Genomic DNA, 19,989 nt, shown 5'->3' with positions numbered 1-19,989 from the left:
CAAAATAAAGACCCATTTTAGGCATTATTTTGGCAGCCAAGCAGATGCTTGAAATTAAGTCAGGAATACATTGACCAGATTGTCATAGAAAAATCCTGAAAACTTTCATGCCTGGCATCGGCAAATTGGTTCACCATTACACACCCTGGGAATGTCTTTAAATACACTCCAACATGAATATTTCACCTGCTTAATATTGCCTGTGTCACCTTGTTATATGAACTTGTCAAATCCATTACCAGTCCAAAAACGGACCTGTGCTAACTTTGAGACATGTTACTGGCATAAAATTCAAAATGAGCATATTATATATATATATATATATATATATATATATATATATATATTTTTTTTTTTTTTTTTCCCCCACAAAAACAATAACATTTATTTTCCATAAAACAAGCTATAAGGAATATTAATAAAGCTAAACAATTATTTTCAACAGTCTGTCAACTTGATTAACACCAGGATTACAAAATAAAGTACAGCCTGATTTTCAGTAAGTTATTGGTCACAAAAGCACCTAAAAATATTGGTGTGGCTCACATCAAAGGTGAATAGAGCACTTACAGGCTGGATAACTAAAAACGATTTAATATGACCTGGATTGTAAGAAAGCTACCTTATTCTCTTTTAAATCTATGGAGAAACCTCCCAACTCACCTGGAGTTTCCCCCACAGTCGACATTTGAAACAGCCCACACAGTCCATAATCCTGGATATGTTCAGGAAGGCCAGTCTGATGTCCTCCTAAGAAACACATGCACACACACGTCACGTTGATGGCTAAAGAGCTATATTAAAACTAATTGGTAATGAAGAATGGAATGGACATTGATGGCTCCATCCTTTACTTGGTGCATAAGTGTGCAGTTCAGGATTTGAACAGCAGGAGCCCATATTCTTTAAATAGCAAATGTATATGCACTTGTTCGTAACCCTACTGGCATGCTTGACTAACAAAAAAAAACAAAAAAAAAAGAGATGCGCTCAGGTAAGCACAAAGCATGGTCACATGAGGATGCAGAAAAGACTTGCACCATACGCCAGCAAAAAATATTTAAAAAGGGCAATAATCAGAAAACCTCACATGGTGCGTCCACAGTGCATCCAGAAATTATTCAGTGATGCACCAATTAGCTAAACTGCAGGATTGTCTTACAGACATAAAGACATGGATCACCTCTAATTTAAACGCAGATAAAACTGAAGTTATTGTACTTGGCCCCACAAATCTTAGAAACATGGTGTCTAACCAGATCCTTACTCTGGATGGCATTACCCTGACCTCTAGTAATACTGTGAGAAATCTTGGAGTCATTTTTGATCAGGATATGTCATTCAATGCGCATATTAAACAAATATGTAGGACTGCTTTTTTGCATTTGCGCAATATCTCTAAAATTAGAAAGGTCTTGTCTCAGAGTGATGCTGAAAAACTAATTCATGCATTTATTTCCTCTAGGCTGGACTACTGTAATTCATTATTATCAGGTTGTCCTAAAAGTTCCCTGAAAAGCCTTCAGTTAATTCAAAATGCTGCAGCTAGAGTACTGACGGGGACTAGAAGGAGAGAGCATATTTCACCCATACTGGCCTCTCTTCACTGGCTTCCTGTTAATTCTAGAATAGAATTTAAAATTCTTCTTCTTACTTATAAGGTTTTGAATAATCAGGTCCCATCTTCTCTTAGGGACCTCATAGTACCATATCACCCCAATAGAGCGCTTCGCTCTCAGACTGCAGGCTTACTTGTAGTTCCTAGGGTTTTTAAGAGTAGAATTGGAGGCAGAGCCTTCAGCTTTCAGGCTCCTCTCCTCTGGAACCAGCTCCCAATTCGGATCAGGGAGACAGACACCCTCTCTACTTTTAAGATTAGGCTTAAAACTTTCCTTTTTGCTAAAGCTTATAGTTAGGGCTGGATCAGGTGACCCTGAACCATCCCTTAGTTATGCTGCTATAGACTTAGACTGCTGGGGGTTCCCATGATGCACTGAGTGTTTCTTTCTCTTTTTGCTCTGTATGCACCACTCTGCATTTAATCATTAGTGATTGATCTCTGCTCCCCTCCACAGCATGTCTTTTTCCTGGTTCTCTCCCTCAGCCCCAACCAGTCCCAGCAGAAGACTGCCCCTCCCTGAGCCTGGTTCTGCTGGAGGTTTCTTCCTGTTAAAAGGGAGTTTTTCCTTCCCACTGTCGCCAAGTGCTTGCTCACAGGGGGTCGTTTTGACCGTTGGGGTTTTTTCCGTAATTACTGTATGGCTTTGCCTTACAATATAAAGCGCCTTGGGGCAACTGTTTGTTGTGATTTGGCGCAATATAAATAAAATTGATTTGATTTGATGCAAATTATTTGTTGAACTAATAGGATTAATAAATGGAAGAGTTTTGACTGTGTTGAATGTTTACTGTCCAAAGTAAAGGTCAAACCGTGTCCACAAACATTAGATTCTATGACATATGTTATCCTGTAACATGATAACTAAGCACAACACATGGTGCAAACTGTTCAATTTTAAAACCCTATTACCTCAAAAATGCACAATTATTTTTACTGTCTACAGAACTATTGTGACTTCATGGCAGTGGCAGGTGCCACTCTGACTCGACTTGCTTGAATGCATATACATATATATGCATATATATATATATATATATATATATATATATATATACTAAATTTAGGCTTGCACCTCAGATGTACCTTCTGGCAAACTGTAGCTGAACTTTCAGGTCTTTTTTAAGAAAATACTCCTCTATACCACTTCATCATGAAGCTGTATAACTGGGGATACAAAATGCAAAACATGCACTGTGCATGTCCACTGTGAGAGACATAATCTAAAAAAAAAAAAAAAATCCGGAAATCATTCCACATCCCAACAGCCAGTGTCTTGGCTGACACGCCTCTGCAACATTGCGTGGCGATCGGGGACAGTGCCTCTGGATTGGCAGACCGGGGTGGTGGTCCCTCTGTTTAAGAAGGGGGACCGGAGGGTGTGTTCCAACTATAGGGGGATCACACTCCTCAGCCTCCCCGGTAAGGTCTATTCCAGAGTACTGGAGAGGAGACTTCGACTGATGGTCGAACCTCGGATTCAGGAGGAGCAGTGTGGTTTTCGTCCTGGTCACGGCACACTGGACCAGCTCTACACGCTCCATCGGGTGCTCGAGGGTTCATGGGAGTTTGCCCAACCAGTCCACATGTGTTTTGTGGATCTGGAGAAGGCATTCGACCGTGTCTCTCGGCGCACCCTGTAGGGAGTGCTCCGGGAGTACGGGGTCCGGGGTCCTTTGCTAAGGGCTATCCAGTCCCTGTACAACCGCAGCAGGAGCTTGGTTCGCATTGCCGGTAGTAAGTCAAATCTGTTTCCAGTGCACGTTGGCCTCCGCCAGGGCTGCCCTTTGTCACTGGTTCTGTTCATTATTTTTATGGACAGAACCAGATGCTTACCATCGTTGGTATGTGAGTTCTTTCTATTGACCTCTACTGGTGGTTGGCTCTCACTGCGGTATTGTATCACTTCCTGTTCTGGAGCACAGCGGTGTTTTTCTGTATCTGTTAGCTGTTTAATCTGCGCAGTTAGATTGATCTAGTTATCTAGATTACGATTTGTTTCCCAGTGTAATCTTTACGTGCCTTAACTAAAGCACTCCTTCTGCTGAATCACCTCTAAATTATTTACACATTATTCACTTTGCGTGTTTTTAGGAATCCGCTAGCTTAGCGTAGCTACTAGCTCTTAGCCGATTTAGCATGGCGGCTTCTCCTGTCTCTCCCGCACTTTTCTGCTCTGGGTGTGAAATGTTTAGTTATTCCTCGGCCTCCTTTAGCAGTAATGGTACTTGTAATAAGTGTAGCTTATTCGTAGCTTTGGAGGCCAGGCTGGGTGAATTGGAGACTCGGCTCCGCACCGTGGAAAATTCTACAGCTAGCCAGGCCCCTGTAGTCGGTGCGGACCAAGGTAGCTTAGCCGCCGTTAGTTACCCCCTGGCAGATCCCGAGCAGCCGGGAAAGCAGGCTGACTGGGTGACTGTGAGGAGGAAGCGTAGCCCTAAACAGAAGCCCCGTGTACACCGCCAACCCGTTCACATCTCTAACCGTTTTTTCCCCACTCGGCGACACACCCGCCGAGGATCAAACTCTGGTTATTGGCGACTCTGTTTTGCGAAATGTGAAGTTAGCGACACCAGCAACCATAGTCAATTGTCTTCCGGGGGCCAGAGCAGGCGACATTGAAGGAAATTTGAAACTGCTGGCTAAGGCTAAGCGTAAATTTGGTAAGATTGTAATTCACGTTGGCAGTAATGACACCGGGTTACGCCAATCAGAGGTCACTAAAATTAACATTAAATCGGTGTGTAACTTTGCAAAAACAATGTCGGACTCTGTAGTTTTCTCTGGGCCCCTCCCCAATCGGACCGGGAGTGACATGTTTAGCCGCATGTTCTCCTTGAATTGCTGGCTGTCTGAGTGGTGTCCAAAAAATGAGGTGGGCTTCATAGATAATTGGCAAAGCTTCTGGGGAAAACCTGGTCTTGTTAGGAGAGACGGCATCCATCCCACTTTGGATGGAGCAGCTCTCATTTCTAGAAATCTGGCCAATTTTCTTAAATCCTCCAAACCGTGACTATCCAGGGTTGGGACCAGGAAGCAGAGTTGTAGTCTTACACACCTCTCTGCAGCTTCTCTCCCCTGCCATCCCCTCATTACCCCATCCCCGTAGAGACGGTGCCTGCTCCCAGACTACCAATAACCAGCAAAAATCTATTTAAGCATAAAAATTCAAAAAGAAAAAATAATATAGCACCTTCAACTGCACCACAGACTAAAACAGTTAAATGTGGTCTATTAAACATTAGGTCTCTCTCTTCTAAGTCCCTGTTGGTAAATGATATAATAATTGATCAACATATTGATTTATTCTGCCTTACAGAAACCTGGTTACAGCAGGATGAATATGTTAGTTTAAATGAGTCAACACCCCCGAGTCACACTAACTGTCAGAATGCTCGTAGCACGGGCCGGGGCGGAGGATTAGCAGCAATCTTCCATTCCAGCTTATTAATTAATCAAAAACCCAGACAGAGCTTTAATTCATTTGAAAGCTTGACTCTTAGTCTTGTCCATCCAAATTGGAAGTCCCAAAAACCAGTTTTATTTGTTATTATCTATCGTCCACCTGGTCGTTACTGTGAGTTTCTCTGAATTTTCAGACCTTTTGTCTGACTTAGTGCTTAGCTCAGATAATTATAGTGGGCGATTTTAACATCCACACAGATGCTGAGAATGACAGCCTCAACACTGCATTTAATCTATTATTAGACTCTATTGGCTTTGCTCAAAAAGTAAATGAGTCCACCCACCACTTTAATCATATCTTAGATCTTGTTCTGACTTATGGTATGGAACTATAAGACTTAACAGTATTCCCTGAAAACTCCCTTCTGTCTGATCATTTCTTAATAACATTTACATTTACTCTGATGGACTACCCAGCAGTGGGGAATAAGTTTCATTACACTAGAAGTCTTTCAGAAAGCGCTGTAACTAGGTTTAAGGATATGATTCCTTCTTTATGTTCTCTAATGCCATATACCAACACAGTGCAGAGTAGCTACCTAAACTCTGTAAGTGAGATAGAGTATCTCGTCAATAGTTTTACATCCTCATTGAAGACAACTTTGGATGCTGTAGCTCCTCTAAAAAAAGAGAGCTTTAAATCAGAAGTGCCTGACTCCGTGGTATAACTCACAAACTCGTAGCTTAAAGCAGATAACCCGTAAGTTGGAGAGGAAATGGCGTCTCACTAATTTAGAAGATCTTCACTTAGCCTGGAAAAAGAGTCTGTTGCTCTATAAAAAAAAAGCCCTCCGTAAAGCTAGGACATCTTTCTACTCATCACTAATTGAAGAAAATAAGAACAACCCCAGGTTTCTTTTCAGCACTGTAGCCAGGCTGACAAAGAGTCAGAGCTCTATTGAGCTGAGTATTCCATTAACTTTAACTAGTAATGACTTCATGACTTTCTTTGCTAACAAAATTTTAACTATTAGAGAAAAAATTACTCATAACCATCCCAAAGACGTATCGTTATCTTTGGCTGCTTTCAGTGATGCCGGTATTTGGTTAGACTCTCTCTCCGATTGTTCTGTCTGAGTTATTTTCATTAGTTACTTCATCCAAACCATCAACATGTTTATTAGACCCCATTCCTACCAGGCTGCTCAAGGAAGCCCTACCATTATTTAATGCTTCGATCTTAAATATGATCAATCTATCTTTGTTAGTTGGCTATGTACCACAGGCTTTTAAGGTGGCAGTAATTAAACCATTACTTAAAAAGCCATCACTTGACCCAGCTATCTTAGCTAATTATAGGCCAATCTCCAACCTTCCTTTTCTCTCAAAAATTCTTGAAAGGATAGTTGTAAAACAGCTAACTGATCATCTGCAGAGGAATGGTCTATTTGAAGAGTTTCAGTCAGGTTTTAGAATTCATCATAGTACAGAAACAGCATTAGTGAAGGTTACAAATGATCTTCTTATGGCCTCGGACAGTGGACTCATCTCTGTGCTTGTTCTGTTAGACCTCAGTGCTGCTTTTGATACAGTTGACCATAAAATTTTATTACAGAGATTAGAGCATGCCATAGGTATTAAAGGCACTGCGCTGCGGTGGTTTGAATCATATTTGTCTAATAGATTACAATTTGTTCATGTAAATGGGGAATCTTCTTCACAGACTAAAGTTAATTATGGAGTTCCACAAGGTTCTGTGCTAGGACCAATTTTATTCACTTTATACATGCTTCCCTTAGGCAGTATTATTAGACGGTATTGCTTAAATTTTCAATGTTACGCAGATGATACCCAGCTTTATCTATCCATGAAGCCAGAGGACACACACCAATTAGCTAAACTGCAGGATTGTCTTACAGACATAAAGACATGGATGACCTCTAATTTCCTGCTTTTAAACTCAGATAAAACTGAAGTTATTGTACTTGGCCCCACAAATCTTAGAAACATGGTGTCTAACCAGATCCTTACTCTGGATGGCATTACCCTGACCTCTAGTAATACTGTGAGAAATCTTGGAGTCATTTTTGATCAGGATATGTCATTCAAAGCGCATATTAAACAAATATGTAGGACTGCTTTTTTGCATTTACGCAATATCTCTAAAATCAGAAAGGTCTTGTCTCAGAGTGATGCTGAAAAACTAATTCATGCATTTATTTCCTCTAGGCTGGACTATTGTAATTCATTATTATCAGGTTGTCCTAAAAGTTCCCTAAAAAGCCTTCAGTTAATTCAAAATGCTGCAGCTAGAGTACTGACGGGGACTAGAAGGAGAGAGCATATCTCACCCATATTGGCCTCTCTTCATTGGCTTCCTGTTAATTCTGGAATAGAATTTAAAATTCTTCTTCTTACTTATAAGGTTTTGAATAATCAGGTCCCATCTTATCTTAGGGACCTCGTAGTACCATATCACCCCAATAGAGCGCTTCGCTCTCAGACCGCAGGCTTACTTGTAGTTCCTAGGGTTTGTAAGAGTAGAATGGGAGGCAGAGCCTTCAGCTTTCAGGCTCCTCTCCTGTGGAACCAGCTCCCAATTCAGATCAGGGAGACAGACACCCTCTCTACTTTTAAGATTAGGCTTAAAACTTTCCTTTTTGCTAAAGCTTATAGTTAGGGCTGGATCAGGTGACCCTGAACCATCCCTTAGTTATGCTGCTATAGACGTAGACTGCTGGGGGGTTCCCATGATGCATTGTTTCTTTCTCTTTTTGCTCTGTATGCACCACTCTGCATTTAATCATTAGTGATCGATCTCTGCTCCCCTCCACAGCATGTCTTTTTCCTGGTTCTCTCCCTCAGCCCCAACCAGTCCCAGCAGAAGACTGCCCCTCCCTGAGCCTGGTTCTGCTGGAGGTTTCTTCCTGTTAAAAGGGAGTTTTTCCTTCCCACTGTAGCCAAGTGCTTGCTCACAGGGGGTCGTTTTGACCGTTGGGGTTTTACATAATTATTGTATGGCCTTGCCTTGCAATATAAAGCGCCTTGGGGCAACTGTTTGTTGTGATTTGGCGCTATATAAAAAAATTGATTGATTGATTGATTAATTTCTAGGCGCAGCCGGGGTGTAGAGGGGGTCTGGTTTGGGAACCACAGAATCTCGTCTTTGCTGTTTGCGGACGATGTGGTTCTGTTGGCTTCGTCAAATCAGGACCTTCAGCGTGCACTGGGGCGGTTTGCAGCCGAGTGTGAAGCGTCCGGGATGAAGATCAGCACCTCCAAATCCGAGGCCATGGTTCTCGACCGGAAAAAGGTGCTTTGCCCTCTTCAGGTCGGTGGAGTGTCCTTGCCTCAAGTGGAGGAGTGTAAGTATCTCGGGGTCTTGTTCACGAGTGAGGGACGGATGGAGCGTGAGATCGATAGACGGATCGGTGCAGCGTCTGCAGTGATGCGGTCGCTGTATCAGACCGTCGTGGTGAAGAGAGAGCTGAGTAGGGGGGCAAAGCTCTCGATTTACCGATCGATCTACGTTCCGATCCTCACCTATGATCATGAGATTTGGCTCATGACCGAAAGAACGAGACTGCGAGTACAAGCGGCCGAGATGAGTTTCCTCCGCAGGGTGGCTGGGTGCTCCCTTAGAGATAGGGTGAGGAGCTCGGTCACTCGGGAGGAGCTAGGAGTCGAGCCGCTGCTCCTCCACGTCGAAAGGAGTCAGTTGAGGTGGCTCGGGCATCTTTTCCGGATGCCCCCTGGACGCCTCGCTGGAGAGGTTTTTTCTGGGCACGTCCCACTGGGAGGAGGCCCCGGGGAAGACCCAGGACACGCTGGAGGGACTACATGTCTCGGCTGGCTTGGGAATGCCTTGGGGTTCCCCTGGAGGAGCTGGAGGAAGTGTGTGTGGATCGGGAGGTCTGGGCGGCTTTGCTTGAGCTGCTGCCCCGTGACCGACTCCGGATAAAGCGGAAGAAAATGGATGGATGGATGGAAACCGGAAATCACAATGTATGATTTTTTAATAATTTATTTGTATGTTACTGCTGCAAATAAGTATCTGAACACCTGTGAAAATCAATGTTAATATTTGGTACAGTACCTTTGTTTGCAATTACAGAGGTCAAACGTTTCCTGTAGTTTTTCACCAGGTTTGCACACACTGCAGCAGGGATTCTGGCCCACTCCTCCATACAGATCTTCTCCAAATCATTCAGGTTTGGTGTTTCAGCTCTCTCCAAAGATTTTCTATTGAGTTCAGGTCTGGAGACTAGACAGGCCACTCCAGGACCTTGAAATGCTTCTTACGGAGCCCCTCCTTAGTTGCCCTGGCTGTGTTTGCCAAAATCTCGCAATACATGACCCCATCCAACTTCCCTTCAATACGGTGCAGTCGTCCTGTCCCCTTTGCAGAAGAGTACCCCCAGAGTATGATGTTTCCACCCCCATGCTTCATGGTTGGGATGGTTTTCTTGGGGTTGTTCTCATCCTCTAAACATGGTAAGTGGAGTTGATTCCAAAAAGCTCTATTCTGGTCTCATCTGACCATGTGCTGGCTTGAGCAGGGGGACCTTGCTGCCCTGAAGGATTTTAAACCATGACAGCATCATGTGTTACTAATGTAATCTTTGTAACTGTAGTCCCAGCTCTCTTCAGGTCATTGACCAGGTCTTCCTGTGTAGTTCTGAGCTTTCTCAGAATCATCCTTACCCCACAAAGTGAGATCTTGCATGGAATCCCAGACTGAGGGAGATTGACAGTCATCTTGTGTTTCTTTCACTTTCTAAAAAATAATCATAACAGTTGCTGTCTTCTACCAAGCTGCTTGCCTGTTGTCCTGTAGTCCATCCCAGCCTTGTGCAGGTCTACAGTTCTGTCCCTGGTGTCCTTAGGCAGCTCTTTGATCATGATGGTGGACAGGTTGGAGTGTGATTGACTGAGTGTGTGAACAGGTGTCTTTTATACAGGTAACAAGTTCAAACAGGTGCAATTAATACAGGTAAAGAGTGCAGAATAAGAGGGCTTCTTAAAGAAAAATTAACAGGTCTGTGTGAGCCAGAATTCTTGCTGGTTGGTGGGTTATCAAATACTTATTTGCAGTAGTAACATACAAATAAATTATTTAAAAAAAAAAAAAATCATACACTGTGATTTCCGGATTTTTTTTTTTTTTTTTTTTTTTTAAGATTATGTCTCTCACAATGGACATGCCGTAAGATGAAAATTTCAGACCCCTCCTTGATTTCTAAGTGGGAGAACTTGCAAAATTGCAGGGTGTTCAAATACTTATTTTCCTCACTGTACGTTTTGGGTACACTAGACAGTATCTTAATGTATTTCGATTTATGAGTAACTTACAAGTAATGTGTCTCAACAGTCACATTATTTACCAACAACTTATGGGCCGCATAAGCGCAACGTATGAGCCATATGCTGGCATGCGTTACAAATATTGTGCATGCTCAAAATTTTTCGACAAACTCGCCGTATTACAACGTATACCAGTGTGCTTCAACACGCTCTTAACTTATACAAAACCAACCCATAATTTATTGGACGTACATCGGCATATTTTTAATACGTCAGCATACGCAGGCTCAAGTGTCAAGGTGTGACAGAGCCTTAAGCAGTTGCTGACCTTTAGTTTGGCTGCTTCCTTTTCATCCCCAGCAAACAGCGAAGTCTCATCAAAATGCAAAGGGAAAGCCCTGGAAGAGTGTGCAGGGAGAGGAACACCAAAACACACTGAAACAAGAAACTTGATGTACTTGATATTAATGCCAAACAATTCTGTAAGGAAAAACAAAAATTACACACACACACACACACACACACACACACACACACACACACACACTGCATCCAGAAAGTATTCACAGCACTTCTGTTTTTCCACATTTTATGTTGTAGCTTTATTCCGAAACAGAGTAAACTCACTTTGTTCCCTCAAAATTCTACTCACAACACCCTATAATGACAACACGAAAAAAGCTTCTTTTTTATTTGCAAATGTATTAATAATAAAAACTAAAAAAATCACGTCAGGGTTCTCACCTGGATGAGTCAAGTCGAGGATTTTTTTCACAACACAGGCAGCACAGGGTGGAACTTACAGTGGCTTGCAAAAGTATTCATACCCTTGGTATTTCATGAATTTTAATTTGTTTATGCCATTTCAAATACAAAAAAATAAAAAAACTACAAAAAAAAAATTTAATTTCTAAAATTATCTTCGGTAGACTCAAACTGAAAGCAAATCTCTGTAAGGTCTACAGACAATTCCTTTGACTTCATGCTTGGTTTGTGCTTTGACATACACTGACAACTATGGTACCTTATATGTAGACAGGTGTGTTTTTCCAAATCATGTCCAATCAACTGAATTTACCCCAGGTGGACTCCAATTAAGCTGTAGAAACATCTCAAGAACGATCAGTGTCAAAAGGATGCACCTGAGCTCAATTTTGAGCTTCATGGCAAAGTCTGTGAATACTTGTGTACATGTGATTCCTTAGTTTTTTATTTTTAAGAAATTTGCAAAAATTTCAAAAAGGTTTTTTCACATCGTCATTTTGGGGTAATGTGTGTAGAATTTTGAGGAAACAATTTTTATTACATCCATTTTGGAATAAGGCTGTAACATTTAAGAAAAGGTGGAAAAAGTGAAGTGCTGTGAATACTTTCTGGATGCACTGTATGTATGTAAGTATGAATGTATGCATGTCTGTGTGCCTGCATAAAATGTAGTCAACAAAAATAAGTAAATCACTTTTAAACCATTACTGTAATATTATAACATGACATTCTTTCACAGTTAGAATGAGACAAAGTAACTGATGAACCAGAACAAGCAAAAGTAAGAAAAAAATTTTAATCTGGCTTTTAAAATATCTTCAACAAAAATAGCGAAACGTAAATAGAAACCTTCACATCTGATGTCAGAAATTTACATAAAGAAAACAATGTATCAAATACAAAATTTCAGTTTGATAAACTACCTAAATTAAATTTGAACTAGATCTCTCCAAAGCTCGAAAACAGCTCTGAACTATACGGACCTGCAGGGCTAAGATGACTGTCAGCAACTATATGTTCACATTTTACTTTTATTAATTTTACCTACTTAATTATCTTTTGTCTCTGTGTGACAACAGTCTGATTTTATTTCCTGAGTAGTATAAACATGTTAATTTTATTTTTGGATCAGTCATGTCACACTTGCAAGTTTAGTTGTAGATCTGGTTCTTGTACAGTATCTGATCTCTGGTAATCTGATTAGCGGATTACGTAAATTGATAAAAATTTATGCAAACTATAAGATGACAGAAGAATTTTGACTTTTCTTAGAAAAAAGTTAAATTCAATTCAATTTTTGTTTTTCAGCACCAAATCACAACAAAGCTGCCTCAAGGCTGTATCAAGCCCTTCACACAAGTAAGGTCTAATCTTACCAAGAATAAATAAATATATAAATAAATAAATAAAAATGAGAAATTCATTAGTTGTTACAAATGTCAAAACATACAGAAAATAAAACTTTTTATACACAAATATAAACTATTTTACATGGTAAAAATACACCACAATAATGGAAAAATATAAAAATGTTATCAAATGGGGGTAAAAACTCCTGATACATCAAAGTTCCTCTTCTTGAACTTTCTAATTTACTTATGTGAACTGAATTCACAGGATTTTAATTTCACTTTACATATTAAATGCCATACAATTATATTAGGATGCCTGATAAAATGGATTTTTTTTTTTTAGACAAATAGTGATACAACATAAAGGGTACTTAATTCATGACAAAACAAAATAACAGGATGGTGTACTCAGCAATGACTAGCAAAACACCATGAGTATTGATCTAGTTTTTGTTAAATTAAAGTTAATGACTGATTCAAAACGAGTAGTTATGTAGGGAGATTAGCATTATAATGGGACATCAGCTCCAACACTACAGCCACGTGGCGTTCTACTCCGAGTATGATCCATTGCACAGGTGCCTCAGCGCTGAGGACCTCAGCAACTGGAAAATGCCAAGGGGATGTCCAGGTATCACCTGGCTGCAGTAGACAGATGAGGATCATACTCATCTACCTGGGTGGTTGCCAATCAGGACTGAAAATACTGCAGTATATAATGACAGTGTTTGTTCAATGTAGCATCACGTGTATAACATTCATAACATTGATCAACTCATAAAAACCGCCACGTCCTTAATGAAAATTGTAAACATTTAAATCAAACTGACAAATAAATATAAATATGCTGTTAGAACTGAAAGGTAACAGCTGTTGCAGTGTGGTGTGGCAGACGGTGTTGTTTCGGACCCACCTGGCCAGCTGCAGAATGTGCAGCAGCTTCTCCTTATGGATCTGGTCCTGGTCGGGTTGGCCAGTGTACAGCTTAAAAGATGGCTGCTGGAAGAATGGGAGAGCTTTAGTCAGCGCTCGTAGCTCTATCAGGTACAGAAAGTAAAGATTGCGGAGCCTCTTTGGCCCCTCCCCACTTGTCAGCTCAGAATCAAAGCGCCGCCGGAACTCTGTCACATTGTGACCCCACTTCTTCTGGAACCAGCTGTCTGTAAAAATGCACAAGTACAGATCAACACAAAGAAAATAGTTATGGGTGGTGCTTTTTTAAAGTTCCTTTTATTTGTAAATTAATGATTCATTCTGAAAACAAGCAAGGTAATATATTACTGTAACAGCGGTGCTGCGCAGTGAGTAAATTGCACTCTCTGATGCCAAATCAGGTTCTAGCAACAGAAATAAAGACCTTTGGGTTTTAAACTCATGGTTAGAACACCTGGTTCCATTGTGGGTTCAAACCCAGAGAGGGGTGTAATGAAAATTACACTCGATTAGTGCATGTATAGGCCGCTGTGCTGACTATAACCTTTAAACATAAAACTCATAATTGTATTTGGATGCACATTCCTGAACTGTCCAGCAGGTGCAAGTGTTCACATATTGCATCTATACTTTATTTCTGGGTTTATGTTTCCATTGTGTTGTGCACTTTGGCAGAGAGAAAGAATATAACGAGAAGGGAATCATGATTTTTTTTAAGTCAATGTGGGACTGTCACAGGTGTTTGGTGTTTGTCTCACCATGCAAGAGGTATCTGGAGCTTAAGTGTATGTTAATGCTGGCATGGAGACCAGAGATGAGACGGTAGAAAGCCCTCTTCTCCACACACTGACCTATAGACAGAGACAAAGTCCACACTGAGCTCCATAAAGTCACTTCATTATAGAACAAACAAAAAAAGACAAGACTATGTAAAATTAGTTTTGTTTTATTGCCCAGAATAACTGATATGATCACAATCAATGTTCATTTGCAACTTAAGCGAGTGACTCAAAAACCAATTAAAAAGATTTTATGAAATAGAAAATACTGTAATGCAATTTTAAGGATCAAAATGAAAAATAATTTAAGGATATTAGTGGTGTGCTTCACGGTGACCATAACTATCTGGCTTCACTCCTAGGAAGTCAACCACTGACTGGATTCAAGCCCTGCAAGTACTCAGAGTATGCAAGCATGAATATCAGCAGTGCTTCTTCACAACTTACCTCAAAAGTGACATTCATGTCTCTAGTTCCTCAGCTTTTGAGATAGACACCTGGTAAGAGCTTATGACGACGCTGGACAGAGGGGTTTGACGAAGCACCCATCTTAGCAGGGGAACAAAGGTCCAAGCCTTTAGTGTTTTGATTCTTACTGTATGGACGTGAGACTTTGACACTAACCAGTGATCTAAAGCAGCGACTGGATGTCTTTGGTGCTAGGTCCCTTCAGAGGATCCTTGGATACCATTGGAATAACTTTGTATCAAATGAGTGGTTACTTAGGGAGCCTAAGATAAGGAATACCACTTGCATTGTGAGAGAGTGTCAGCTTCTATATTTTAGTCATGCGATGCGCTTCTCTGTGCATGATCCAGCACACGGGCGCCTCAGTGTTGAGGACTGCAGTTGCTGGAGAAAACCTAGGGGACACTCATGCCACACCTAGCTGCAGCAGATCAGATGATTTTAGAGATGTAGGGATGGACCAATTGTCTGTCTGGGTGATTGCCATTTGCCAAAGAGTTCGGACAGTCCATCTCAGAGCTAACTGTATCCATGTGCAGTCCTGGTCAAAATTATTGGTACATAGATTTTATGACAATAAACATGGACAGAATTGCATTTATTGAGCACAGAATAAGTTGTTTGCTCAGAGAGAGAAAGGTGCATCATGTGAGCCACTGTAACACCTTTTCCAAAGACTTGTTTGCATGCGCTGACAAAATTAAGTATTTACTTCATGTTCACAAATTAGTCAAACCATGGAAGCAAAGTGTATGTCATGCTCAAGCAAAATATTTTTTCTGAGCTCTGCAGCCACTCCAACACACCATGGACACAGTGTGCACTTTGCACCTAGCTACTTTTTTTTTTCCAACACATTTTTTCAGGTGCTCTTATTTGGGATTTTCAACATAACTACAGACATATGCATCTCCACCTCGCACAAAGTCTTTATGGACATCCAGTGGACTTCGGCGGCATGAGAGCACATTATTTTTATTTTTAGCTGCTCCTATTTTGCTCTCGTGCAAACATGTGCATATGGATGCACCCAAATTTGCAAGTGCTTGTCACCATAGGCTGTTAAGATGAGGTCCAGAGACAGAATCTCCACTTCAACTGCATGAATTACTCTCAGTTTACCTTCCAGCCAGTGGTAGAAGCTCCATTCTGAAAATAAAAAAGTTTCAGTTTTCAGTTGCTGACTTTAAACTGAAAGTCCAAATTCAAAGCACTATGATGTCACATAAAGGTAAAGAGAGCTCACCTTCTGCTCCCGTACTGCTGTGGAGGGTGCTGGGATATAAAGGTCTCTTGATAGTATATGGTCTATCAGGAAGGAATAAAATAAAATCACTGCAAAAGCTGTAAATGTGTCAAACCTCTAATTACTTCCACCAAGGAAGTGATGCTTCCACCTTGTTTTCTCTGTTTATCAGCAGACTAGCTCAAAAAGAGAGGAGGGAATTTCAACTGAAACTTAGATAAGAGGTAGGCCTTGGCTCAAAGGTAAAGAGTTAATTAGATTTTAAGCTTTTTCAGGATTTTTATTTTCATTTTGTGTGGTTTATTAATATTTCCCATTGATTTTCATATCATTTGTACTCTGGAGAAACGGCACCCTCACTGATATGCAAAGAGGGTCCAACTATGCAAGACTATTTTTAATCAACCTGCTATAAATAAATATGGTTGTTTATGCTAAATAACCTAAAACAACAACATTTTTATGCACATGTACACAGAATCACTCCTGCTACAAGCAAAAAGTCAGACCAGAAACAGCTAGCTTTAGAACTCTGTAGGATCCACACCTGAACCCCTGCTTGCTCTGAACGATGCACCCACGGACTGAGAGAGAGTTGAGAAGGCGTCACCTATATGGGGTTATTTTATTTCATAAGAATGCATCACATTCATGTCTGTGGCTGTATTTTTCACTTAAGGACAGTTAAATAGAGGACTGTTGTGACTTTGCAGTGTTATACACTCAGTTATTATCTGATAGTTTCTTATCAAATATCTTAAATTTATGAAATTACAAAGCTAATTAATTTTAAAATGATCAGTTCTCATGGCATTGTCTGAATTTCAGTACCTATATTGAACACAACACTGGGAAAAGTGAACCAAACTAAGGTGCAAAATCAACCCCTTTTCAGCTGTGGAAAAGTACTATGTTGCTGTTTCACAAGAAATAAGAGCAGGAACAATTTTATATGTGCATCTCTGAACTTGATGAAGGTGTAAACCACCGGAATCTCTGCCTCACTGACCTTTTATCAGGTCTCTTTATTTGCTATCATTGTCATGTGCACAGAAACATTTCTGCAAATATGCAGAGAAAGCTAGAAATTGCCAGTCTTGCATGTACTGTAGTTACACATATAATACACGTTAGTCCTGAATATTAACATAAGTGACAGGCTTTGCTGGCCAATTATTACTAACTGATACTCAAAAATAAAGATTTCACATATTTAGTATTTTAGCAGCTTCCAGGATGGAAGCACCAGGTACTGACTGATCACACACTCTCATAAGACATTTACACTGCTGGTGGTTGGCGGACTATTATCCAATGGCATTTTGCAGAAACCTTCTTTCTCAACTACAATGGTGAAAAATGTGCAGCTGTCATTGTGACAGTTACTCAAAAACTTTAATTTGTGTGTGTGTGTATATATACTCAACAAAAATATAAACGCAACACTTTTGGTTTTGCTCCCATTTTGTATGAGATGAACTCAAAGATCTAAAACTTTTTCCACATACACAATATCACCATTTCCCTCAAATATTGTTCACAAACCAGTCTAAATCTGTGATAGTGAGCACTTCTCCTTTGCTGAGATAATCCATCCCACCTCACAGGTGTGTCATGTCAAGATGCTGATTAGACACCATGATTAGTGCACAGGTGTGCCTTAGACTGCCCACAATAAAAGGCCACTCTGAAAGGTGCAGTTTTATCATACAGCACAATGCCACAGATGTCGCAAGATTTGAGGGAGCGTGTAATTGGCATGCTGACAGCAGGAATGTCAACCAGAGCTGTTGCTCATGTATTGAATGTTCATTTCTCTACCATAAGCCGTCTCCAAAGGCGTTTCAGAGAATTTGGCAGTACATCCAACCAGCCTCACAACCGCAGACCACGTGTAACCACACCAGCCCAGGACCTCCACATCCAGCATGTTCACCTCCAAGATCGTCTGAGACCAGCCACTCGGACAGCTGCTGAAACAATCGGTTTGCATAACCAAAGAATTTCTGCACAAACTGTCAGAAACTGTCTCAGGGAAGCTCATCTGCATGCTCGTCGTCCTCATCGGGGTCTCGACCTGACTCCAGTTCGTCGTTGTAATCGACTTGAGTGGGCAAATGCTCACATTCGCTGGCGTTTGGCACGTTGGAGAGGTGTTCTCTTCACGGATGAATCCCGGTTCACACTGTTCAGGGCAGATGGCAGACAGCGTGTGTGGCGTCGTGTGGGTGAGCGGTTTTCTGATGTCAGTGTTGTGGATCTAGTGGCCCATGGTGGTGGTGGGGTTATGGTATGGGCAGGCGTCTGTTATGGACGAAGAACACAGGTGCATTTTATTGATGGCATTTTGAATGCACAGAGATACCGTGACGAGATCCTGAGGCCCATTGTTGTGCCACATCCAAGAACATCACCTCATGTTGCAGCAGGATAATGCACGGCCCCATGTTGCAAGGATCTGTACACAATTCTTGGAAGCTGAAAATGTCCCAGTTCTTTCATGGCCGGCATACTCACCGGACATGTCACCCATTGAGCATGTTTGGGATGCTCTGGACCGGCGTATACGACAGCGTGTACCAGTTCCTGCCAATATCCAGCAACTTCGCACAGCCATTGAAGAGGAGTGGACCAACATTCCACAGGCCACAATTGACAACATGATCAACTCTATGCGAAGGAGATGTGTTGCACTGCATGAGGCAAATGGTGGTCACACCAGATACTGACTGGTATCCCCCCAATAAAACAAAACTGCACCTTTCAGAGTGGCCTTTTATTGTGGACAGTCTAAGGCACACCTGTGCACTAATCATGGTGTCTAATCAGCATCTTGACATGGCACACCTGTGAGGTGGGATGGATTATCTCAGCAAAGAAGAAGTGCTCACTATCACAGATTTAGACTGGTTTGTGAACAATATTTGAGGGAAATGGTGATATTGTGTATGTGGAAAAAGTTTTAGATCTTTGAGTTCATCTCATACAAAATGGGAGCAAAACCAAAAGTGTTGCGTTTATATTTTTGTTGAGTGTATATATATATATATATATATATATATATATATATATATATATATATATATATATATATATATATGGTGTGATTTGTGTTTACTTGAAGCAGTTCTCTTCATAGATGCTGTTCCAGATTTGCCAGGCCTCTACTCCTTTGTAGCCTGTGTAGCGTTCCGGGTTAATCAGCAGGTCCACATACTGGGAGTCTGGTGAATCCTCATCTGTCAATCAGCAACACGTCATCACAGCAGGCTTGTGTCCATTTAAACCCATTCCAAACACAATAGTGCACAAGCAAAACACTCAAGATCATAATAATCTATTAAAGATTATTTGTAATAGAGCAAACATTAATACAAACGAATTGTGCCTGTTGTCGATTATGTATCAGCTATAAATTATAGATTCTTTTCAATGTTATTTCAATGCATATTTTTCTATTATGTAACTTAAAGATTTTTTTTTCTATTATGTTTACATTCTGATTCATTCTTTTCATAATATTCCCTAAACTCCTAACATTTTTAAGTTTCTTAAAACACACACAAAAACAAAAATTGCATTTATGTTAAAATGATTTTTAAAACATATTTTTGTGTACTACAGGGCTGTTGTATTGCCAGTGAATTGTGGTTGAAGCTTTTAAATGTGAAAAATGATCAGGCCCTAGCTTCCACTTGAATAGCCACTACACAAGCATCATTCAGAGTTTCCAACCAATGCAGTTGTGGTTTCATGCCCGGCACCCATGCTCTTTAACTGTAAAAATATACTTATGTTCATGTGCACGCCCATGGGTGTGTTGCTCTAAAAAAGTAGGTGTTGTCCCAGTGCAGGTGGAATGCGAACATGGGAATGCAGAAAGCATTTGGACCATGTGTTATGTGCCTGTCAACAAACACAAGCACAATGTTGTTGCTTAACTAGCAGCACTTTAGACTTGGTGAACTTGTAGGGGAAAAAAAGTTGTTCAAATAACACTGATCACAATCTCAAAAGTTGATCTAATTTATCTAGTTTTAAGGTCCAAGAAAGGACACACTGTCATTACAAGAAAAAAAAAAAGTTCATTCTGAACCTGAATGGACAAATGTCATTTCC

The 19,989-nt window shown here is 40.7% G+C and overlaps 1 protein-coding gene across 1 annotated transcript in view; it reads right to left on the bottom strand.

The window, feature by feature from the left end:
* Positions 1–19,989, bottom strand: part of ero1a (endoplasmic reticulum oxidoreductase 1 alpha) — a 41,192-nt gene that overhangs the window by 7,779 nt on the left and 13,424 nt on the right. The window contains exons 7-13 of the mRNA XM_034193176.1: positions 18,989–19,109; positions 15,871–15,932; positions 15,747–15,773; positions 14,136–14,228; positions 13,358–13,604; positions 10,656–10,725; positions 664–750 (exon numbers count right to left, since the gene is read on the bottom strand). Coding sequence (XP_034049067.1) covers positions 664–750; positions 10,656–10,725; positions 13,358–13,604; positions 14,136–14,228; positions 15,747–15,773; positions 15,871–15,932; positions 18,989–19,109 — 707 coding nt within the window. The remainder of the gene's footprint in view (positions 1–663; positions 751–10,655; positions 10,726–13,357; positions 13,605–14,135; positions 14,229–15,746; positions 15,774–15,870; positions 15,933–18,988; positions 19,110–19,989) is intronic.

This window comes from Thalassophryne amazonica, chromosome 2, assembly GCF_902500255.1.
Source record: "Thalassophryne amazonica chromosome 2, fThaAma1.1, whole genome shotgun sequence".
NCBI lineage: Eukaryota > Metazoa > Chordata > Actinopteri > Batrachoidiformes > Batrachoididae > Thalassophryne > Thalassophryne amazonica.
Note: the sequence above shows the minus strand (reverse complement) of the source record. Positions and strands in the feature narration are given on the sequence as shown.